At 47.5% G+C, this 18,506-nt stretch overlaps 1 protein-coding gene across 1 annotated transcript in view; it reads left to right on the plus strand.

The window, feature by feature from the left end:
• Positions 1–851: 851 nt before the first annotated feature.
• Positions 852–18,506, plus strand: part of HS3ST2 (heparan sulfate-glucosamine 3-sulfotransferase 2) — a 102,159-nt gene continuing 84,504 nt past the window's right edge. Inside the window, exon 1 of the mRNA XM_004057347.5 lies at positions 852–1,786. Coding sequence (XP_004057395.1) covers positions 1,302–1,786 — 485 coding nt within the window. The 5' untranslated portion in view covers positions 852–1,301. The remainder of the gene's footprint in view (positions 1,787–18,506) is intronic.

An 18,506-nucleotide genomic window follows, 5' to 3' on the forward strand; every position in this document is an offset into this window, starting at 1 on the left:
GTACCCTGGACAGCTCCCCGGGGAGCAGTCTACCGCTAGGCGGCGGCTGCTAAGAGAGGAACCCTCTGACGCGGAGTCTGCCGCTCCGGGGCTCGCTCTCCGGCAGGCCCGGGGAGAGGTGGGGTGACAATGGGTTGGGGTGCGCGCGTGCCTCATAGGTGCGAGACAGAGCGAGCCGCCGGGGTGTGAGTCAGCGCGCGGGGGGCTAAGAAGCTGGGTGAATAGTCACGGAATCTCACTCACGCTCGGCTCCTCCACCCATCCCGTCTACAGCGCGTGTCCCAGTCCTGGGCGTGCGTGCGCTCGGTGTCCGATTCCGGGCTGTGTGTGTCCATTTGGCGAGATGTCGAGAGCGGGGGGAGTGTCCCTGTCGGTGTATCTGGGCCCAGGTTAGGGGACTTCTCCTCCCCACCCCCGCGTGGGTGTGGGGGTGTGTCCGGGCTAGGGCGCGTGTGCTTCTGTGCCTGTGCGTGCGTGTGCGGGTCAGGGTGGTGGGACCGCGCATCAGGGCAGGGTGCCTGCGTCTGCGTCTGGGTCTGTCTGGTCTGGATGTCGGCGCGATCTCGACCTGGGTTCGTGTCCCTGGATGTCGAGAGGCCAGCGTGGTGGGGGTGTCCAGCCTCCCGGAGGAGTACTATGCCTTGACACCTTCCCTTCACCGCCCCAAAGCTGGCCTGGGGCTCCGTAGGGAGTGGCCTGCATGGGGAGGGCCCGCGTGCTGTGTTTCTGGGAGGGGTAAGAGAGTGGGGGCGCAGGGGGCGGGCCAGGTCCCCGGGCGCGGCGCGGGCTCGGGGGACCCGCGCGGCTGACGTCAGGCCACTCCTTAAATAGAGCCGGCAGCGCGCTCCGTTCGGCATTTCCCGAAGAGTCAGATCGCGGCCGGCGCCAGCGCCACCGTCCGGTCCACCCGCCAGCCCGCACAGCCGCGCCGCCGCCGAGCGTTTCGTGAGCGGCGCTCCGAGGATCAGGAATGGGGCTTCGGGCGCTGGGCGCGCTCCGAACCTGGCGCACGTAAGAGCCTGGGAGCGCCCGAGCCGCCCGGCTGCCCGGAGCCCCATCGCCTAGGACTGGGAGATGCTGGAAATGCAACCGCCTGTTCCCCGAGGAGCCGCTGCCCCCGGGACCCCGGGGCACGGTGCGCACCCTGGTCAGCAGCCCCCGGAGAAGACGGCGCCCCCAACGCCCGACCCGCGTGGCCGTGGCAGCGCCACGCGAGCCCTCTAGGCGACCGCAGGGCCACTGCAGCTCAGCCGCCGGTGCCCCCTCGGAAACCATGACCCCCGGCGCGGGCCCATGGAGCCATGGCCTATAGGGTCCTGGGCCGCGCGGGGCCACCTCAGCCGCGGAGGGCGCGCAGGCTGCTCTTCGCCTTCACGCTCTCGCTCTCCTGCACTTACCTGTGTTACAGCTTCCTGTGCTGCTGCGACGACCTGGGTCGGAGCCGCCTCCTCGGCGCGCCTCGCTGCCTCCGCGGCCCCAGCGCGGGCGGCCAGAAACTTCTCCAGAAGTCCCGCCCCTGTGATCCCTCCGGGCCGACGCCCAGCGAGCCCAGCGCTCCCAGCGCGCCCGCCGCCGCCGTGCCCGCCCCTCGCCTCTCCGGTTCCAACCACTCCGGCTCACCCAAGCTGGGTACCAAGCGGCTGCCCCAAGCCCTCATTGTGGGCGTGAAGAAGGGGGGCACCCGGGCCGTGCTGGAGTTTATCCGAGTGCACCCGGACGTGCGGGCCTTGGGCACGGAACCCCACTTCTTTGACAGGAACTACGGCCGCGGGCTGGATTGGTACAGGTAAGGACCAGGAGCTCCGCTCCGTGCGCCGGGTCTCTGATCGCTTCCATTGGGAGAGCCATCCGTCTCTCGTGTTTTCTCTTTCTTTTAACCCAACTCATTGTATGGGTTCAGGCTGACACATAGGGCCATGGGGAGCTATAGCAGAATTTACCCAGAACTTCCCAGTGATAATCTAGACGGGCAGTTTCTGGAACTGCAAAGGGCGTTCCCTCGTCACTGGAGTCGTTGGAAAAGGATTATCTCCAGTCAAACCTAAGTGCCAGCTAAAGGGCTAACTCCCTCTGTGACCAGCCCTTAGGGTGCCCAAGGAAGGGACAGGCGAGGACCTGTGCTGCCTGAACACGGCACCATCCTAACCCTCTGTAGGTCTTTGCTGGTACCCAGCCCCTGAAGGACCCTGAGAAAGGTAAGGCAGTTCAGAGACCCCTTGCAGCAAGGCTCTGTTTGGGAAAGGTCCCCAGAGTTCAGGCCAAATGACAGTGCATCGCCAGAGGTCTCCAGTAAGAAAGATGCCTTAGGGAGTCTCAATCTCAAACCCAGGTATTTGCTGCTGTACTGGGGCTGAGACCCCCAGTAGCTCTGGCCCTGGTAGGTGGTCTTTGAGTAGTGGAAAGAGCCCTGGATTCGAGTCTTGGGTCTGTTACTTAAGCTTGAGCAAGTTTCTTAAACTCTATCAGCCTCTATTTTCTCATCTATCCCAATGGGCAGGAAAACAGCCCTTGCCCTGTATACCTTCCAAGGCTTTTCTAAAGTGCCTTAAAGGTGTAAAAAAGGCACTTCACGTTAAGTGATGCTTCTAAACCAGCAGCCAAAATGTGGAATTTGAAGGTGGGCACTGCGGGTGAAGGCTAGCAAGGGTGCTAGGGGCAGCCAGTCATGCATAGACTGTCTATGCTTCCCATGCATGCCAGGGAGGAGAATTATCCCCACTGGGGGTGTCAAGGCACAGACCAAAGCTTCTGTGAGGTGGCAGCGTCTACTCCTCAATGCCCTTCTGCCTCCCTAGCCCTGTATGGTGCTGAAGTGCAGGATTGGCCCACATGTGGGTGGTGTAATGTCCGGGCTCCCTGTTAACACATAGGTCACAGAATTCTCACCATTCACCTGACCCTTTGAAGACTTTCTAGAAACATCTGCATAGTAATGACGTTGGGGAGGGGTAACATGGTAGCTGACACAGTAGCTGAGGCTAAATCTGCTGTTTTTATCTACAGCTTTAGGCAGTAGAGGTCATATGCATATTGGACAAGGGGCAACTTCATTAGAAAGAGGACCCCCCTGGGCTTATAATAGAGGGCCCTGGATTTACCAAAAGCAGGGGGACTGCAGGCCTGATTTAGCACCTTTGCAGGTTACTCCTGGCTCGCAATGGTTGTAGTTGTGGGGACGAGTGGGTCATGCATCATCCTTAGCAGGCAGACACATAGTCTGTCCCCATTGCAGCCAACCAGGGGCTAGCTAGCCTGTGGGTGGCCCCAGGACCATTATGTCTGGTTAATAGGGTAGGGTGGCACAGAGTGGCAGATCTGGCTTCGTGCCAATGCCAATAGCCCACTGTGCTTTCCAAGCTGTGACTCATGGGCATCCCGTCTAGGTGCATGTGGACACTGTCTGAGTCAGATCCCGGGATGGAGGAGGCAAACACATTGAACAGCAGAGCCCGGAGTGGGTCAGCCATGACCACATTCGAATGCAGGCCAGCATTTCCTCGATGGAAAATCTGAAGATCATTATGAAACCTTTGCCAATGCAAAGTGCCTTTTAAGTGCAAAACAGCAAAATTCTGAGCATCTGGCTTTCAGATAGTGTGCCCTCCAATAAATACCTATGCCCTGAACCCAGACTCTCCTCCCTCCCCTCTCTTCCTTCCACCACTAAACAGCATACCTCAGGCTTCCATCCTGGAGCCCATGTCATTCAGGGATGGCTGCTTTTTATTTTTAACCTTGGCATGTGTGATTCTAAGCAAGCTTAGCTGTGAACCTTAGAGATGGAAGCCATGCCTTATTTTTTTTATTTTTATTTTTTAGCACATTTGGATTCTGCTAAAATTCTCAGTTGAGTCTTGGTAGGTTTTATTTAACATCAAGCATGCTGACAGCTCTGCTTCTCTCTTCTCTCCCCCTCTACCACCTTTCCCCACTTTATATTTCTAAAAGACTATCCTAGAGGTCTGTTCGTAATTGCCCTCTCCCCATTGCTTGACCAGGAAGGCTGGGAGGCTCCAGTGTCAGGAAAAGGCTGTGTGGTTTGTGCTTCTTTCAGTTACAAATCCACACCCCTAGAGTCAAGTGTTTAGCTTGTGGATTGCCATTTCTGTGCAGGGTAATACTACCCCACTTAGATGCTGTTTCCATAACCTCCAGAACATCTTTCTGTATGTGAAGAACATTTTTGTACATTTCTTTTTATTATGGCCAAGTCATACACATTAACTGCAGAAATCATGGGGATTTCTGGAATCTTTTAAAACCCATGTTCTCACTTTCTTCCTGAATCCCATGAGCTATGTACGGTGGGTGACAGGATGTTCCGCTCTCTGTCCACTGCCTTGTCAGTTCACAGCTTGCCATCATAAAGCCAGGGTCCACTGGGCAGACATGGCCAAAGAACCCTTGCACCCATTGGAGTGGACTGTGCTTTCCAAAGGGGGAGGTGCAGAGTTGCAGGCAGTGTGGATCTTAGTATGATCTGCCCACATCAAAGCCCCTGGTGATAACTTCCTGGTCAGGAGGCTGAAATCCAGATAGTGGAAAAATCAAAAGCTTTACCCTTAACCCAAAGGAGGGGCTTCTTTCTGTGGGTAAATGGAGATAAAGCTGAAGGCCGAGTGATATAGCCAGAAAGACACCATCATTTGGAGAGACCAGGAGACAGAGTCTGCACCTTCTTGTCCTTAGCCTGATCCTTCTTGGGAACCACTCCAGTTCAGGCCACTACCAGAGAACCCAGCCTTCTGCAGTGGGTTCTCTCCAATTTGCTGTCTTTCTGCCATGCCATCTCTGATGCTTACCTCAACTATGTGTCTGGCCTTGGTTCTCCCCCACCCACATTTCCTCCCTGAGGTAAGAGCTGCAGGGTGGTATCTCCTAGCTGCTTGGACAGGTGGGCAAAGCAGCACCAGACTGATGAGGGAACCAGGACAGGGAACCACAGTCAGAAGACCAGAGGTGGTCACCTAGGTGCTGTATGATTTGAAGAAAGGTGATTCTCCCAAGTCTCAGCTTCCTCATCATGGAATGGGACCTATAGTAACTATCCTAGAAACTTGTTGTGAAGAATAAATGCAAAACTGTACATGAAATTGCCCTGGAAAATTCTATGATATGTAAAGACAAGGCAGTAATGTTACTACTGTTATTGCTACTAATTACTACAACACTCCTGTTATCACTATTAGTTCTGTTAGTATTAAAAATATTAGTTTCTGATGCTGCTGCTGTTACTAAATCGGGCTGAGGAATTTATCAATTGCTATAAAGATAGTTCCATACTTTCCTCTTTATTCCTTCCCTTCCCTTCCTCCTTCCTTCCCTCCCCTTTCCCTTCTCCTTTTCCTTCCTTCCTTCCTTCCTCCCTCCCTCCTTGCCTGCCTTCCTTCCTTCCCTCCTTCCTTCCTCCCTCCCTTCCTTCCTTCCCTCCTTCATTCCTTCCTTCCTTCCTTCCCTCCTTCCTTCCTTCCCTCCTTCCTTCCTCCCTTCCTTCCTTCCTCCCTTCCTCCCTTCCTTTTCTCTTTCCTTCCCTCCTTCCATGTTAACAGAAAGTCAGTCCACATATCTGGGTGTCAGTCTGCTCACCTGTGAAATGGCAATGATGCCTGAACTGCTTTGCAACCTTATAAAAATCAAGTAAGACTATCTACATGAAAATGTTTTTCCAAATCTAAGGTTATCTTTAGGATGCCCTCCATTCTAAGGAAGTTTGGATGTGAAATAGACTCTTCAGGGTCATCTTTTATAAACAGATATAAGCTTTGCTGTGTGTAGTAGTTTTTAGAGTCACAGGGAAAGCTGAGATATGTCTGAAGTGTTCTCAATTTTGCTGGTGTTTCGGTATGACAGGGGAATATGTGTGTGGAGGAAGTGTATCTTTTCTAAATGCATTGAAATGCCAACAAGAGCAAGTTAATATGTGATAATTGACTCTGTGTTCTGGTGTCCAAATTTTGATAGATGAGCCTGTTCTATAAATTTCAGACTTCACTTCACAACTCTGGTTATTTATTTGTTCAGCATCGATGATGTTCTTGGGATGGTGCAAAGCAAAGAAGACAGAATATTTGCCCCAGAGGCAACAGTCTAAGTACAAAAGAGAATAAAAAGCCCAGAATAAGATCTATCACATTATCCAGTTCATTTTCATCAAGAAATCATATTCTGATTGCAAAGCCCAATTCTGGAAATGCAAACCTTAGAAAAAAATAAAATCAAAGGCAGAAGGTAAGGGGCCTCCTGCCATGAAGTAGTTAATGCAGACAGTTTTATCATCTTTCAACAAATTGATCAACACATGAAACAGACTGATTTGTGCTCATTGGGTGTGCACATAGATGAATGTGTGTGCACACCCACACATGTGCATCTGCATGCACAATTGCAGCATCTATGCAGACTTAGGCCTTTATATGGAAATTCCCTGTCTTGGTCCAGGCGAACGTCACACACTATGATTAAATGAAACCATTGAGTCCATAAACCCCCCCATTTGTCTTGCAGCACTCTGTCAGCCTTGCAGCATGCTGTAGATATAATACTTAGCGCCAGCAAATGTACAGTTCTTGTCAGGCATGGAGGAACATTCAGAATGGGCAACAAGAACTGTCATTGCTCAAGGAAGTTTTTTGAAGAGCTGGTTTCCCTTCCCCTTGGAGCTGAGAAGGACTGGCAAGAGTTTGCAATGAAGAACAGGCTTTCCCCAAAGCCTTAGTCTATTAATCCATTTTCACACTGCTGATAAAGACATACCCAACACTGGGTAATTTAAAAAGAAAAAGAGGTTTAATGGACTCACAGTTCCATGTGGCTGAGGAGGCCTCACAATCATGACAGAAGGAGAAAGGCATGTTTTACATGGCAGCAGGCAAGAGAGAAATGAGAGCCAAGCAAAAGGGGAAACTCCATAAAAAACCATCAGATTTCGTGAGACTTATTCACCATCACGAGAACAGTATGCGGGAAACCGCCATGATTCAATTATCTCCCACCTGGTCCCTCTGACAACATGTGGGAATTATGGGAGCTACAATTCAAGATGAGATTTGGGTGGGGACACAGCCAAACCCTATCACTTGTTACAGGAGCATTTTAGGTGGAGAAGATGCTGACAGCCCCAGTACTTTCCAGCTACACACATTGTTAAGCCTGTTTTGGATGTTAACATGTGAAAATACCACTGAAAGGTTCTAAGAAGCGTCTTTAACATCTCTGAAATTAGCATGTATCTTATGATTGATGGTGTCTTAGATTGAAGATATAGGATGTTTCCATACTGATTCCCGAAATGCCCTCTGCCCGGGAGACCTGGCTTCCCCAGCCTAACCTGGACTCTCTGGACCTTCCAAAGAGCCAGTGACTAGACCCTGCTTCATCTCTGTAGCCAGCAGGTCTCTCTTCTGATTGGTCCGGAAGCTGGATTCATTTTATATTTTTGAATGTTACCCATGCCATCTCCCTGAAAGCAACTATCCTGAAATTAGGGAAGGTGTGGGGCTGGTACTCACAGGAGATAAGATGCAATGGTGGGCATGTCCTTCATGACCTGCTGTACAGAGGCACTTGCTGTACCTTGCACATATCTGGAGACACATCCAAAGGGCCCTAGCGGATTTGAAGCAGAGTCAATGCCCAACAGGTGCTATTACCTGCATGCTTTGGTAATGCTTTGGTAACATTCTGTGTATCTGGTGTGCAGGGCTGTAGAATAACTTTGGTTAGACCTCTATGAATCATTCCGTATGATCGAGTGACAGGGTGCGTGGGGATGGGGTGGGGGAGCACACAGCTCCCTATTGATCAGATCACCTGGAGGACTTGAGGAGAGGTCATCTCCACCTGTGAGGGCTCAGGGCAGGTGATAGGGAAGTGGGGCTTTGCGGGGTAGTGACTCAGAACTGATAAGTCACACAGATAACCTAAACCTGTGGGACTCACTGTCTCTGCTGGAGCTAACTCCGGTACAGGTTAATCCATTCATTTGTCAAATGCTTTCCATTGGCCAGGCTTGGTGCCAGGCTGCTGTAGGCCGGTTCAGCTGCCACTTTGTTCTCCTAATGGGCTGCATGGCTGGGCTGAAGCACTGTGAGGTTCACAAGCAGCTTGACGAGGTGGGTAAAAGCCACCCGGGAGGGGAAATGACCTTGTGCTTCTGAGGAAGTTATTATTAAGTATGTTTTTCCAGGGCATATGAGACAGAGGTTTGGGCTTGGGTGATCTGGAGCCTGAGCATCACGTGGATTTCCTGGGCATGGGTCCATTGGGTGTCTTCCTAAGCTTTTCAAATCAGAGGAGCTGACAATGGCTCCACCTCAGTGTCCATGGCCACCAGCCACCATGAACACTCCCCAAGTGAGAAAGCCAGAAGTGTCTGCTCTAGGTGGAGGCTAAAGGACCTCTCACACTGCCTTCCAAATGGTGGCATAGTTATTTGGGAGGGAGAATTTTTTCAGATTTCAGACATTTTTGTGCCACCTTCATGACATTTGCCAAAGCCCAGCATGACCTCTACTATTATTTTCTTAATTTTTTTTTGAGACTCATGCAGTGGCACAGTCAAGGCTCACTGCAGTCTCAACCTCCCAGGCTCAAGTGATCCTCCCACCTCAGCCTCCCAAGTAGCTAGGACTACAGGTGTGCACCAACACACCTGGTTAATTTTTAAAATCCTTTGTTAGAGCCAGGGTCTTGTTTTGTTGCCCGGGCTGGTCTCAAACTCCTGGGCTCAAGCAATCCTTCTGCCTCCACCTCCTAGAGTGCTGGGATTACAGGTGTGAGCCATCTCATCCAACCTTCTTAATTTTTTTGCTTAAGTTAGCCCATTTAAAAATGATAATTTATCACAAAGAACCAGTTTTCCCCTTCAGTTTATATATTTTAGAATAGACAAGATATTCAGCTGGGTGCAGTGGCTGACGCCTGTAATCCCAGCACTTTGGGAGGCCAAGGCAGGTGGATCACCTGAGGTCAGGAGTTTGAGACCAGCCTGGCCAACATGGTGAAACCCCATCTCTACTAAAAATACAAAAATTAGCTGGGCATGGTGGCGTGCGCCTGTAGTCCCAGCTACTTGGGAGGCTGAGGAAGGAGAATTGCTTGAACCTGGGAGGCAGGAGTTGCAGTGAGTCAAGATAGCACCACTGCATTCCAGCCTGGGCAACAGAGCAAGACTCCGTCTCAGAAAAAAAAAAAAAAAGAAAGAAAAAAAAGATATTTGTATTGTGAAATTCAAAAGTGACAAAGGGTATTCAGAGAAAATTAATCCCTTCCTTTCTACCTCGTCTTTCAGCCAAGAAGTTCCTCTTCCCAGAAGCAACCATAGTTACCTGTTTCTGTGTATCTTTCTAAAGATATGCTATGGATTTGCAAATCTAACACATACTGTGCAAGTATAGTTAAAATAAATATTGTTTAAAAGCAACTTTATTTTGAAGCCACGCTAAATGGAAAACCGGCAACACTTGCCATAATTAGAAAGTGATCATAAAAATAAGTTAGATTGAAAACAAAACAGTGTGATTGAATTTTTGCTCTCTAGTGTGACTGGAATGTTCTAAGCCTGCAGTGTTTTCCATCTTTGCTTAAAAGAGGATACTAGGGGACACTACTAAGAGCAGTTAAAGAAATATCAATATCAATGTGAGATGTTTCTCCTTGATGTAATCAGAAGGAATGAAGGTAAAGAAGGAGAGATAATACATCTCACTGTGTGATTTGGTGGTATTTAGTAAGTCTGTGTAGTACCTAAAATTACCAAGATGAGGCACACAACTGACGTTATGGGAAATATTGTTGGAGTTTGCCGAAAACTCAGTTTAAGTAAATCCAATGATGGGCTGGGTGCGGTGGTAATGCCAGCACTTTTGGAGGCCGACGCTGGGTAATCGCTTCAGCCCAGGAGTTGGAGACCAGCCTGGGCAACATAGGGAGACCTCTTCTCTAAAAAAAAAAAAAAAAAAAATTAGCCAGGCATGGTGGCAGGCACCTGTAGTCCCAACTACTTGGGAGGCTGACATGGGAGGTTCACTTGAGCCCAGGAGTTCGAGGCTGCAATGAGCTATAATTGCACCACTGAACTCCAGCCTGGGTGACAGAGTGAGACTGTTTCTAGCTTTTCAGGTTTCTTTAATGTGTTAGCGATTGGGAGAGATGAGCCAAAAGAAAACTCAGAACAAATATGAGCACTAAGAGGAGAGTTTGACCTGCAATATTTACAAGGGAATGTAGCCTTCCCAAGAACCAGGTTCCCTGAATAAAGGGTGTGGTGAGCATTTAAAAGACAATGTCAACTCACAGGGTTACAATGGATTTCTTCATTATTCTTACTGGTGGAAAGTCAGCAGTATTCTCCACAATTACCACATCTACATAGATTGTCACGTATCTGTAGGCGTCAGTGTCACAAAAGTCAGAGATAAAGTTGTTTTCACTAGGGAATCAGCAATTTATGAGACAGTGGCACAAGGCTTTTCTTTATTTTAATTTTGAGGCTCATGTGAGACAGGACGTCCCTTTTGTAAAATCTCAGGATGCAAAATACCTTTTCTTCCATTCTGGAAAACATGACGTGAGGCTTAAAAACATGACATGGGCCGCGCGCGGTGGCTCACGCCTGTAATCCCAGCACTTTGGGAGGCCGAGGCAGGTGGATCACGAGGTCAGGAGATCGAGACCATCTGGTTAACAGAGTGAAACCCTGTCTCTACTAAGAATACAAAAAATTAGCCGGGCGTGGTGGCAGGCACCTGTAGTCCCAGCTACTCAGGAGGCTGAGGCAAGAGAATGGCGTGAACCTGGGAGGCAGAGCTTGCAGTGAGCCGAGATAGAGCCACTGCACTCCAGCCTGGGTGACAGGGCGAGACTCCGCCAAAAAGCAAGCAAGCAAATAAACAAACAAACAAACCATGAAGCTTATACACAGGGCCGGGTAGGATGTCAATTTTGCTTTCTCAGGCAGTTTAATTTCACTGGATCAAGAGCGGAAGACAATGCAACTTCTTTGTGTGCTTTTAACTGTGTAAAAGAAGACCCACTGCAGAAAATGGTCCCTGGAATTTCCCTTTGTTAACAGGGGCAATGCAGAGGGTGTCTATGATGACAGGGCTTCCCAAACTTGCCTTTAATAGGGCTGATGGTCAATTAAAGGGAGATGGCTTTCTTCCGGCTCAGGGTGCTCCCTAGCCTCAGTGCTTGCTGTTGGGTGAAGGAACCCCAGATCTACCCTGAGGCTGATGGAGAGATGAGTGGGCATTGAAGCAAGGCCTCACGGTGGCACAAGGGCTTTTTAGGAAGCAATACAAAGACAGATCTTATTGGAGAGAGAGAGAGAGAGAGAGAAGCCCGGATTCCAAGCATGAACTCAAAATGGAGATAAAGTTGCAGAAACTACTACGGAAGGCAGTTTCAGCATAGCTATGAAAAATTCGAACTCTGAGATCAGAAGGAATACGTTGGAATCTCAGCTCCACCACATGCAAGGTGTGTGTGTGCCAACCAGAGGCTTCTCTGTCTCAGTTCCTCCATCTGCACACTGGGACTAATCATATTGACTGCCACATAGGGTTGCTGTGAGGATTCAATGAACAATTACACATAAAAGTGCTCGAAACATCTGTGGCGCACAAGAGGTATTAAAAGCCTGTTAGTTGTCATTATTGGCCATTGATTTCTCCATCATACCTTTATTCAGCAGCATGCTAAGGACACAGAGATGAATATAACACAGAGCCTCTGGGCTCTTCACTGTTTGGTGAGGCTATTAGATGTTCATGGAAAGTTTGCACACAAGTCAGATGAGAATAGGTACCATATTAGAGACACAAGGAGAGCTATAGCAAGTAGCATGGAAAGGAGAGAAAATTCATTTAGGGGAATTTGGGAAAGCTTCCTGGAGGAGGTGGTATGTTATTTGGACCTCAATGGCCAGAGAGGATTTCCTTGGATAGAGATGTTTTTGATCGGGGGCTAATAAGGAGGGGGACCCTATAGGGATGCTGTTTCTAAATACATTCACTTCATGATTTTACCTCTGTTTACAGTCGAATCACAAAATAAAGTGGTTGCCGGGAGCGGGGGCTCACACCTGTAATCCCAGCACTTTGGGAGGCCAAGGTGGCAGATAACCTGAGGTCAGGAGTTCAAGACCAGCCTGGCCAACATGGTGAAACCCCATCTCTACTAAAAATACAAAAATTAGCTGGGCGTGGTGGCGTGCGCCTGTAGTCCCAGCTACTTGGGAGGCTAAGGAAGGAGAATCACTTGAACCTTGGAGGCAGAGGTTGCAGTGAGCCGAAATCATGTTGCTACACTCCAGCCTAGACAAAAAGAGCAAAACTCCATCTCAGGAAAAAAAAAAAAATGTTGTTTCAGATCACTTTAGTTCCACATGAATTTATTGGCCACCTGCTATGTGCCAGGCAATGTGCTAAGCCCTGGAGAAATGAAGATGAGAAAGAGAATTAATCTCTCTTTTAAAGAGAAGAAGGTACAGAGAAATTCAGTAGTCAGACTTACTGAGAGAGAGAGAAAGCTCCCAGCATTTGTGGGGTCGTAGAGGAGGGGCCCCCACCCAGGATGGGCCAAAGAGGCTTTCAAGAGAGCTGGTGCCTATGTTTTGGGGTGTTTGCATCTGCTGTTCCTCTACAGGGATCATTCTTCCCCCAGAGCATCTCAGGTCTGGCTACTTCTCATCATGCAGGTCCCAGCTCCAATGTTACCTCCTCAAAGAGACCATTCTCAGCCACCTAGTCTAGGCTGGCTCACCTCCTCACCACTCTCTATCTTTCCTCACCACCTTGCTTTATTTACTTCTTACTTCTCACTGACATCTGAAATTATTGTGTTCATTTTCTCTTTTATTTACTCTTTCCCCACTAGCCTGAAAACTCCCCTAGAGACCAGGAACCTTGTCTATCATATTCATGACCGTATCCCTGAAGCTCAGAAAGGTGTCTGGCACACAATGGGTGCTCAATAAATATGCATTGAGTGAATACTCTTAGTGATGAGGGATGATTAGGAATTGATGAGTCTGTTCGGGGCTACAAACTTGTCCACCCCTTTACTAAGCTTGCCACACCTGGTTCTGAAAGAATATGGAATGTAGATGCACGTGACTCAGTCATCAATAGGTATTTATTGAGCACCTACTGTGTGTCAGCCACATAGTCACTGGGGAGAGAGGAATGAAAAAAACAGACAACAATTTCTGCCTTCATGCTGCTTACTTTTCTACAGGGTAGGAAGGAGATAGTCAATAAATAAGTAAGTCAAACATATCTATGTCAGATGGTGGTAAGTGCCATGGAGAAAATACAGGGAGGAGGAGAAAGAATACTTGGTCTGCGGAGGGTGTTGCAGTTTTAAGCAGGGTGGTTAGGGAAGGCCTAGCAGAGAAGGCAATATTTGAGTGATGATCTGAAGGAGGTGAGGAGGCAAAACCTGCTGTGATCTGGGAGAAGAATGTTCTAGCAGAAGCAGCACACGTGCAAAGGCCCTGAGGACAGAGGGTGGCTGGCATGTTTGAGGAAAACCCAGGGGCCAGTATGTCCAGGGTGGAGTGCCCAAGAAGTGCACAAGGGATGGGAAATAAACCTGGAGAGGTAACAGGGGCCACATGGTGCAGGACCCTGTAGGCCTTTGCAAGAATTTTGCCTTCTACTCTGAGCAAATGCAGGACTATTGGCTAGTGTTGAGTTAAGGCATTATATGATCTGACTTACACTCTACAAGGATTTCTCGGGCTGTTATGTAAGGCAGTAAGGATGGAAGGAGGAAAACTGGTTAGGGGGCTGTTGCAAAAGTGGTTGCAGCAGTGGTGGTGGAGAGAGACAGGAGAGGGGACAGATGCTGGATACACTTTGAAGGGACAGTGGCAGGATTTGCTGATGATTGCATGGGGCAAGGTGTGAGAGAGAGGACTCAAGAAAGACAGCATTGGTGATGATGATGGTAGCAGTGTTGCTGCTGAGGTTGATGATGGTAGCAGTGTTGCTGCTGAGGTTGATGATGTGATAGTATTTCTTTCTTTATTTATTTTTTTTTGGGACAAGGTCTTGCTCTGTTGCCCATGCTGGAGTGCAGTGGCACAATCATGACTCACAGTAGTCTTGACCCTCCAGGCTCAAGCAATCCTCCCACTTCAGCCTCCCTAATATGAAACTACAGGCATGAGGCAGCATGCCCGGCTAATTTTTGTATTTTTTTTAGGGACAGGGTGTCACCATGTTGCCCATTCTAGTCTCCAATTCCTGGTCTCAAGCAATCCTCCTGCCTTGGCTTCCCTAAGTGCTAGGATTACAGGCCTGAGCCACTGTGCCCAGCCCAAGTTCCTATTAAGGACTTGCTATCTTTCAGGCTCTTCCTTACAAGTGACAGGCTGGAGTCTGAACCAAATATACTTCCCAATACCTGCCCCTGGCTTGACTGGTCCTGTCTATCTATAGATGTCCTTAAACTAACCAAAGAAAAGAACATTACGTTCTACTGTAGCTTGGAGTCTTCACTCCCAAATAGGTGGGAGATGGCAGATTCTTCATTTCTAGAGATCTTTGAGGCCCTTTTTATAAATACAGAGTTCTTAGGTAACCTCTTGAGATCTGTTAAAGGTGAAATTAGCCCTCTTCCAACCCAGAAAAGGCAAGTGACACTCAATGGGAGCCACCCTGCTTCTCATTCTTGTTCCAGCCTTATCAACATGTATGGGGAGGTGGCTGCCATGATGACACTGCCAAAATTAAGGGCCTTGTGAGTGTGGCTTCCCTTAAGCAGAATTGAACATGATAACACCTTCCTGCGAGATAGTCAAAATCTGAATCTCTCCAACTTTCCCAAAGCTGCTGAAGCATGGGGAAATGTTCTCTGCCTTGGCAGCCTCTTTGCTGTGTGTTTCTGCTTTGATGGTTTTAATAAAGATATGAAATCATCTAACAGCTTTCATTTTGCTCAGGCGAGATGGCTTGAAGTGGAGGTAGCATTTCCTAGGATCAATCCCCATTTTCAGAAGTGGTTGGTTAAACTCTCTGAAGTTTATGGCCACTTCTAGCTGAAACACTGTAGGATCTGAATTATTAATTCTGTGAAAAATGAGTTAAGTCATTGCAAAGCTCTGTGGTGGCGCAGTCCCTACTTTAGCCCCCTTTCCTGTATTTTCTCTAGCACAAACATCTCCATTAACAAGAAATCCTTGGGTAACTTGGCCAAATCTTTGTCTGTCACTCATTTCATGGAGAGGGAAAGAACTTGACTTAATTCAATTGTTCTTTCCTGCCTAGGATGAAGAAGAGAAATAACCAGAAATGACTCTAGGGAGTACTCAGGTCAGAGCCACTTACAGGTTTTCAAATTTGGGCATCATTCAAATGGCAATTGTGCAAGCAAGGTAGTCTCTAAAACAGGAACCTCTGAGCACCTCCTTCTATCCAGGTGGCTGGTGCCAAGGGAGGTCTGTAGAAGGATGGGGAAGTTCTGAGCTGTTCTGAATATGTCATTTTCAGCTGGGAACAGTGGTCAAGCTGCAGAGAGCTCCTTTTCCACGGAGAAGCAGTTGGAAGTAGTGATGGCATCACAAACTCAACATCCTTAGGGATTCTGTGGGCACATAAATGAATGAATGAAGTTGGCTGTGGGTTATGCAGAATAGGTGGGGACTTGTCCCATTTATACAAGTCTTATTTAAATAGGGTATTTGGTCCCATTTAGATAGGGTATTGATTGTCCCATTTAGAGAGGACAATCAGTAGTCAGTCCTAAACAATATTTTTGACATCTCTGCATGGCCAGATCTCCTAGTTATAGCTTTTTTTTTTTAAAGAAAAAGTTGAATATAGCATTTTAAAGAAAGTGAACTCTAAATTTATAATCACATCTTACTGATTCATAACTGTTATAGAATACTTGTGGGTCAAACAGGACATGTCTGTGGGCTGGATGTGACCTACAATCTGCCCTCTTATGACTCTGGGAAGGTAAGTCTTAGAAATAGGTACTAGTGGCTTCTAATCCTGCTTCTGCCGAGGCTGTGGGGTAAGTTGCTTCATCTTTCCAAGCTTTGGCTTCTCCTATATAAGATAAGGATATAATGAAGCGTTCCTGCCTTATAGGTTGTTGTAGTGATTCAATGTGATAAGAAAGTGTTTGATTTTATTATTCCTGTCTTGGGTCCTGCTTCCCTGATTGTGTTTGAAGGAGGTGTAATAATCGCTAAGCTGATGGCTGTGCTTGGAAGACAAGAGGCACTCACTGTCCTCACACAGACCTTGGTCAATATGAGGGAAGCTGGGGTCTTAATAATTGGGCCAATAAGGAGGAGAAGAATCTCAAGCCAAGATGACCCATGCTTGGAGAAACCCGTTTGGTTATAGAACTGGGCCCCAGACAGACAGACAGCAATCTCCACCCCTCTTTATTGTCATTCATGTACCTGCCCACAGACTCGCTGTAGGATGTTGAGTTTGTGATGCTGTCACTGCTTCTCTGTAGGATAGAAGCTCTCTGCAACTTGGTCATTGCCTCCAGCTCCCAATGACATATTCAGAACACCGAGAGAAGAGCCCATACACTTCTCTTGGCATCAGCTACCTGAATTGGGTAGAGGTGCTCACAGGTTCTTGTTTTAGAGATCTGCTTGCTTGCACAGAATGTGAGTGCCTTTCTCATTCTAGTGGTGTAGATGAAGTCTAACCTGGAGCATGTGGTCTTGCTAACAGGAGGAGGCTAAGAGATGAGCAGGGGTGCACCATAAAGATCAGCCGGGAAGAATTTCTGTTCACCCTTGATCAGTACTTTGCACCTGCAGAATGACAGAGGAACATTGGGATGGTGGGACAGAGAGGGCTGGAGAATGAATACCTGCCAAGGTGGCCTCAGAGATGACACAATTCTCTTTAAAGCCAAGCAAAGCTTTGATGCAAATGAAGGTTTGTTGGGATTGGTTCTAAGTTCAATGTTGAGAGCCTGGATGCATGAACCCTTGGTGGAAGAGCTGGGAGACCATCCAAACTTTGCCTTGCCTCTGGGCCAACCTGTCTACAACCTCCCCAATCATGGGGTCATCAACGTCCTTTACAAAATCTAACACGTTGCCTCCCATCCTTCAGTCATTTTTGTGCCATCTTCATGATTTGTTTTTTGGACATATTTACAAATAGTTCCATTTACTTTACATTATATTGAGGTCCACTCATAACTTTTACTCAAATGCATTTACCTAAAATTGAAACTTTATATCACCATCCTAAATGAGGCTCCTCATCTCTTGCCAGAAATAGAATGTAGTCATAAAATGAATGCAGTGAAAACCAAACAATGCAGTTCAATTCCAGCCCAGTACAGTTGCCTATGCTTTGTTCTACATGAGGCAGCCTATTTCTCTGTTCCAGAGAGAGATCAAAAACTATTAGAAAGGTGTTAACGACATTCTAGCACCCAACAAAGACTTTCTCCATGATGGAATAAGAAGACTTGAATAGAATGGAAAAGGAAAGATAATTATCTTCTAATGATGTGATTAGATGACATTTAAAGCCATATCATTTGCCACCTAAATTTGTTTTTAGCCACTAGTGGTACATATCCCACATCTTGGGAAATGCCCACTAAGATTCTCCCTGCTTTGATGGAACTATATTATTTTATCATGTTTTGTTGTCATTGTCTATCAATAGCCTGGGAGGGTCTGGCTGACATTATAAAGTCTGGGTGGTTTAAAAAGCTGTGATTCCAATTTCAATTGCAAATGGATGGGGCATCATGGGAAAGCAAGCGCAGACATGAAGAACTGGAGGAAAAGATTCAGCTCCGCAGTATTTTTAGGTCTCCTTCCCTGGATCGGTTTTACATAATTTGTATCTGGATTGTAGGTTTGATAAGTTCTGATATCTGCTCTCTAATATGTTACCTGAGGGCTAACCCATTTTTTTTTTTTACAATCTCAATTTAAATCACCGATGAGAAGTCTTTGTTTATTGTTCCTTAAAAACTGTAACTTGGATAACTCTCAAAGGCATTATGCCTAGTGAAGAAAGGTTATGCACTGTATGTTTCCTTTCTATAACACTCTCAGACAAAATGAAAATGACAGAGAACAAATCAGTAGTTCCAAGGGCTTAGGGCAGCGGGGAGGGGTGGCCACAAGAGGCAGACAAGCGAGTTTTCTGTGTGCTCTGTAGGGACACCCAAAGGGAACTCTGTACCTGATTGTGGTGGTGGTCACATGTATCTATACATGTGTTAAAATTCATAAAGTGAATACCAATAAAAAGATGATTTTACTGGAAGATAATTTTAAAAGATAACATTTTTTATTTTATTTTTATTTTTTAGACAGGATCTCATTCTGTTGCCCAGGCTGGAGTGCAGTGGCGCGATCTCAGCTCACTGTAGCCTTGGGCTCCCAGGCTCAAGTGATCCTCCCACTTCCGCTTCCCAAGTAGCTGGGACCACAGGCATGTGCTACCATCCCCAGCTAATCTTTTTTTTTTTTTTTTTTTTTAATTTTTAGCGGAGAT

The sequence above is a fragment of the Gorilla gorilla genome, chromosome 18 (assembly GCF_029281585.2).
Source record: "Gorilla gorilla gorilla isolate KB3781 chromosome 18, NHGRI_mGorGor1-v2.1_pri, whole genome shotgun sequence".
Taxonomy (NCBI): domain Eukaryota; kingdom Metazoa; phylum Chordata; class Mammalia; order Primates; family Hominidae; genus Gorilla; species Gorilla gorilla.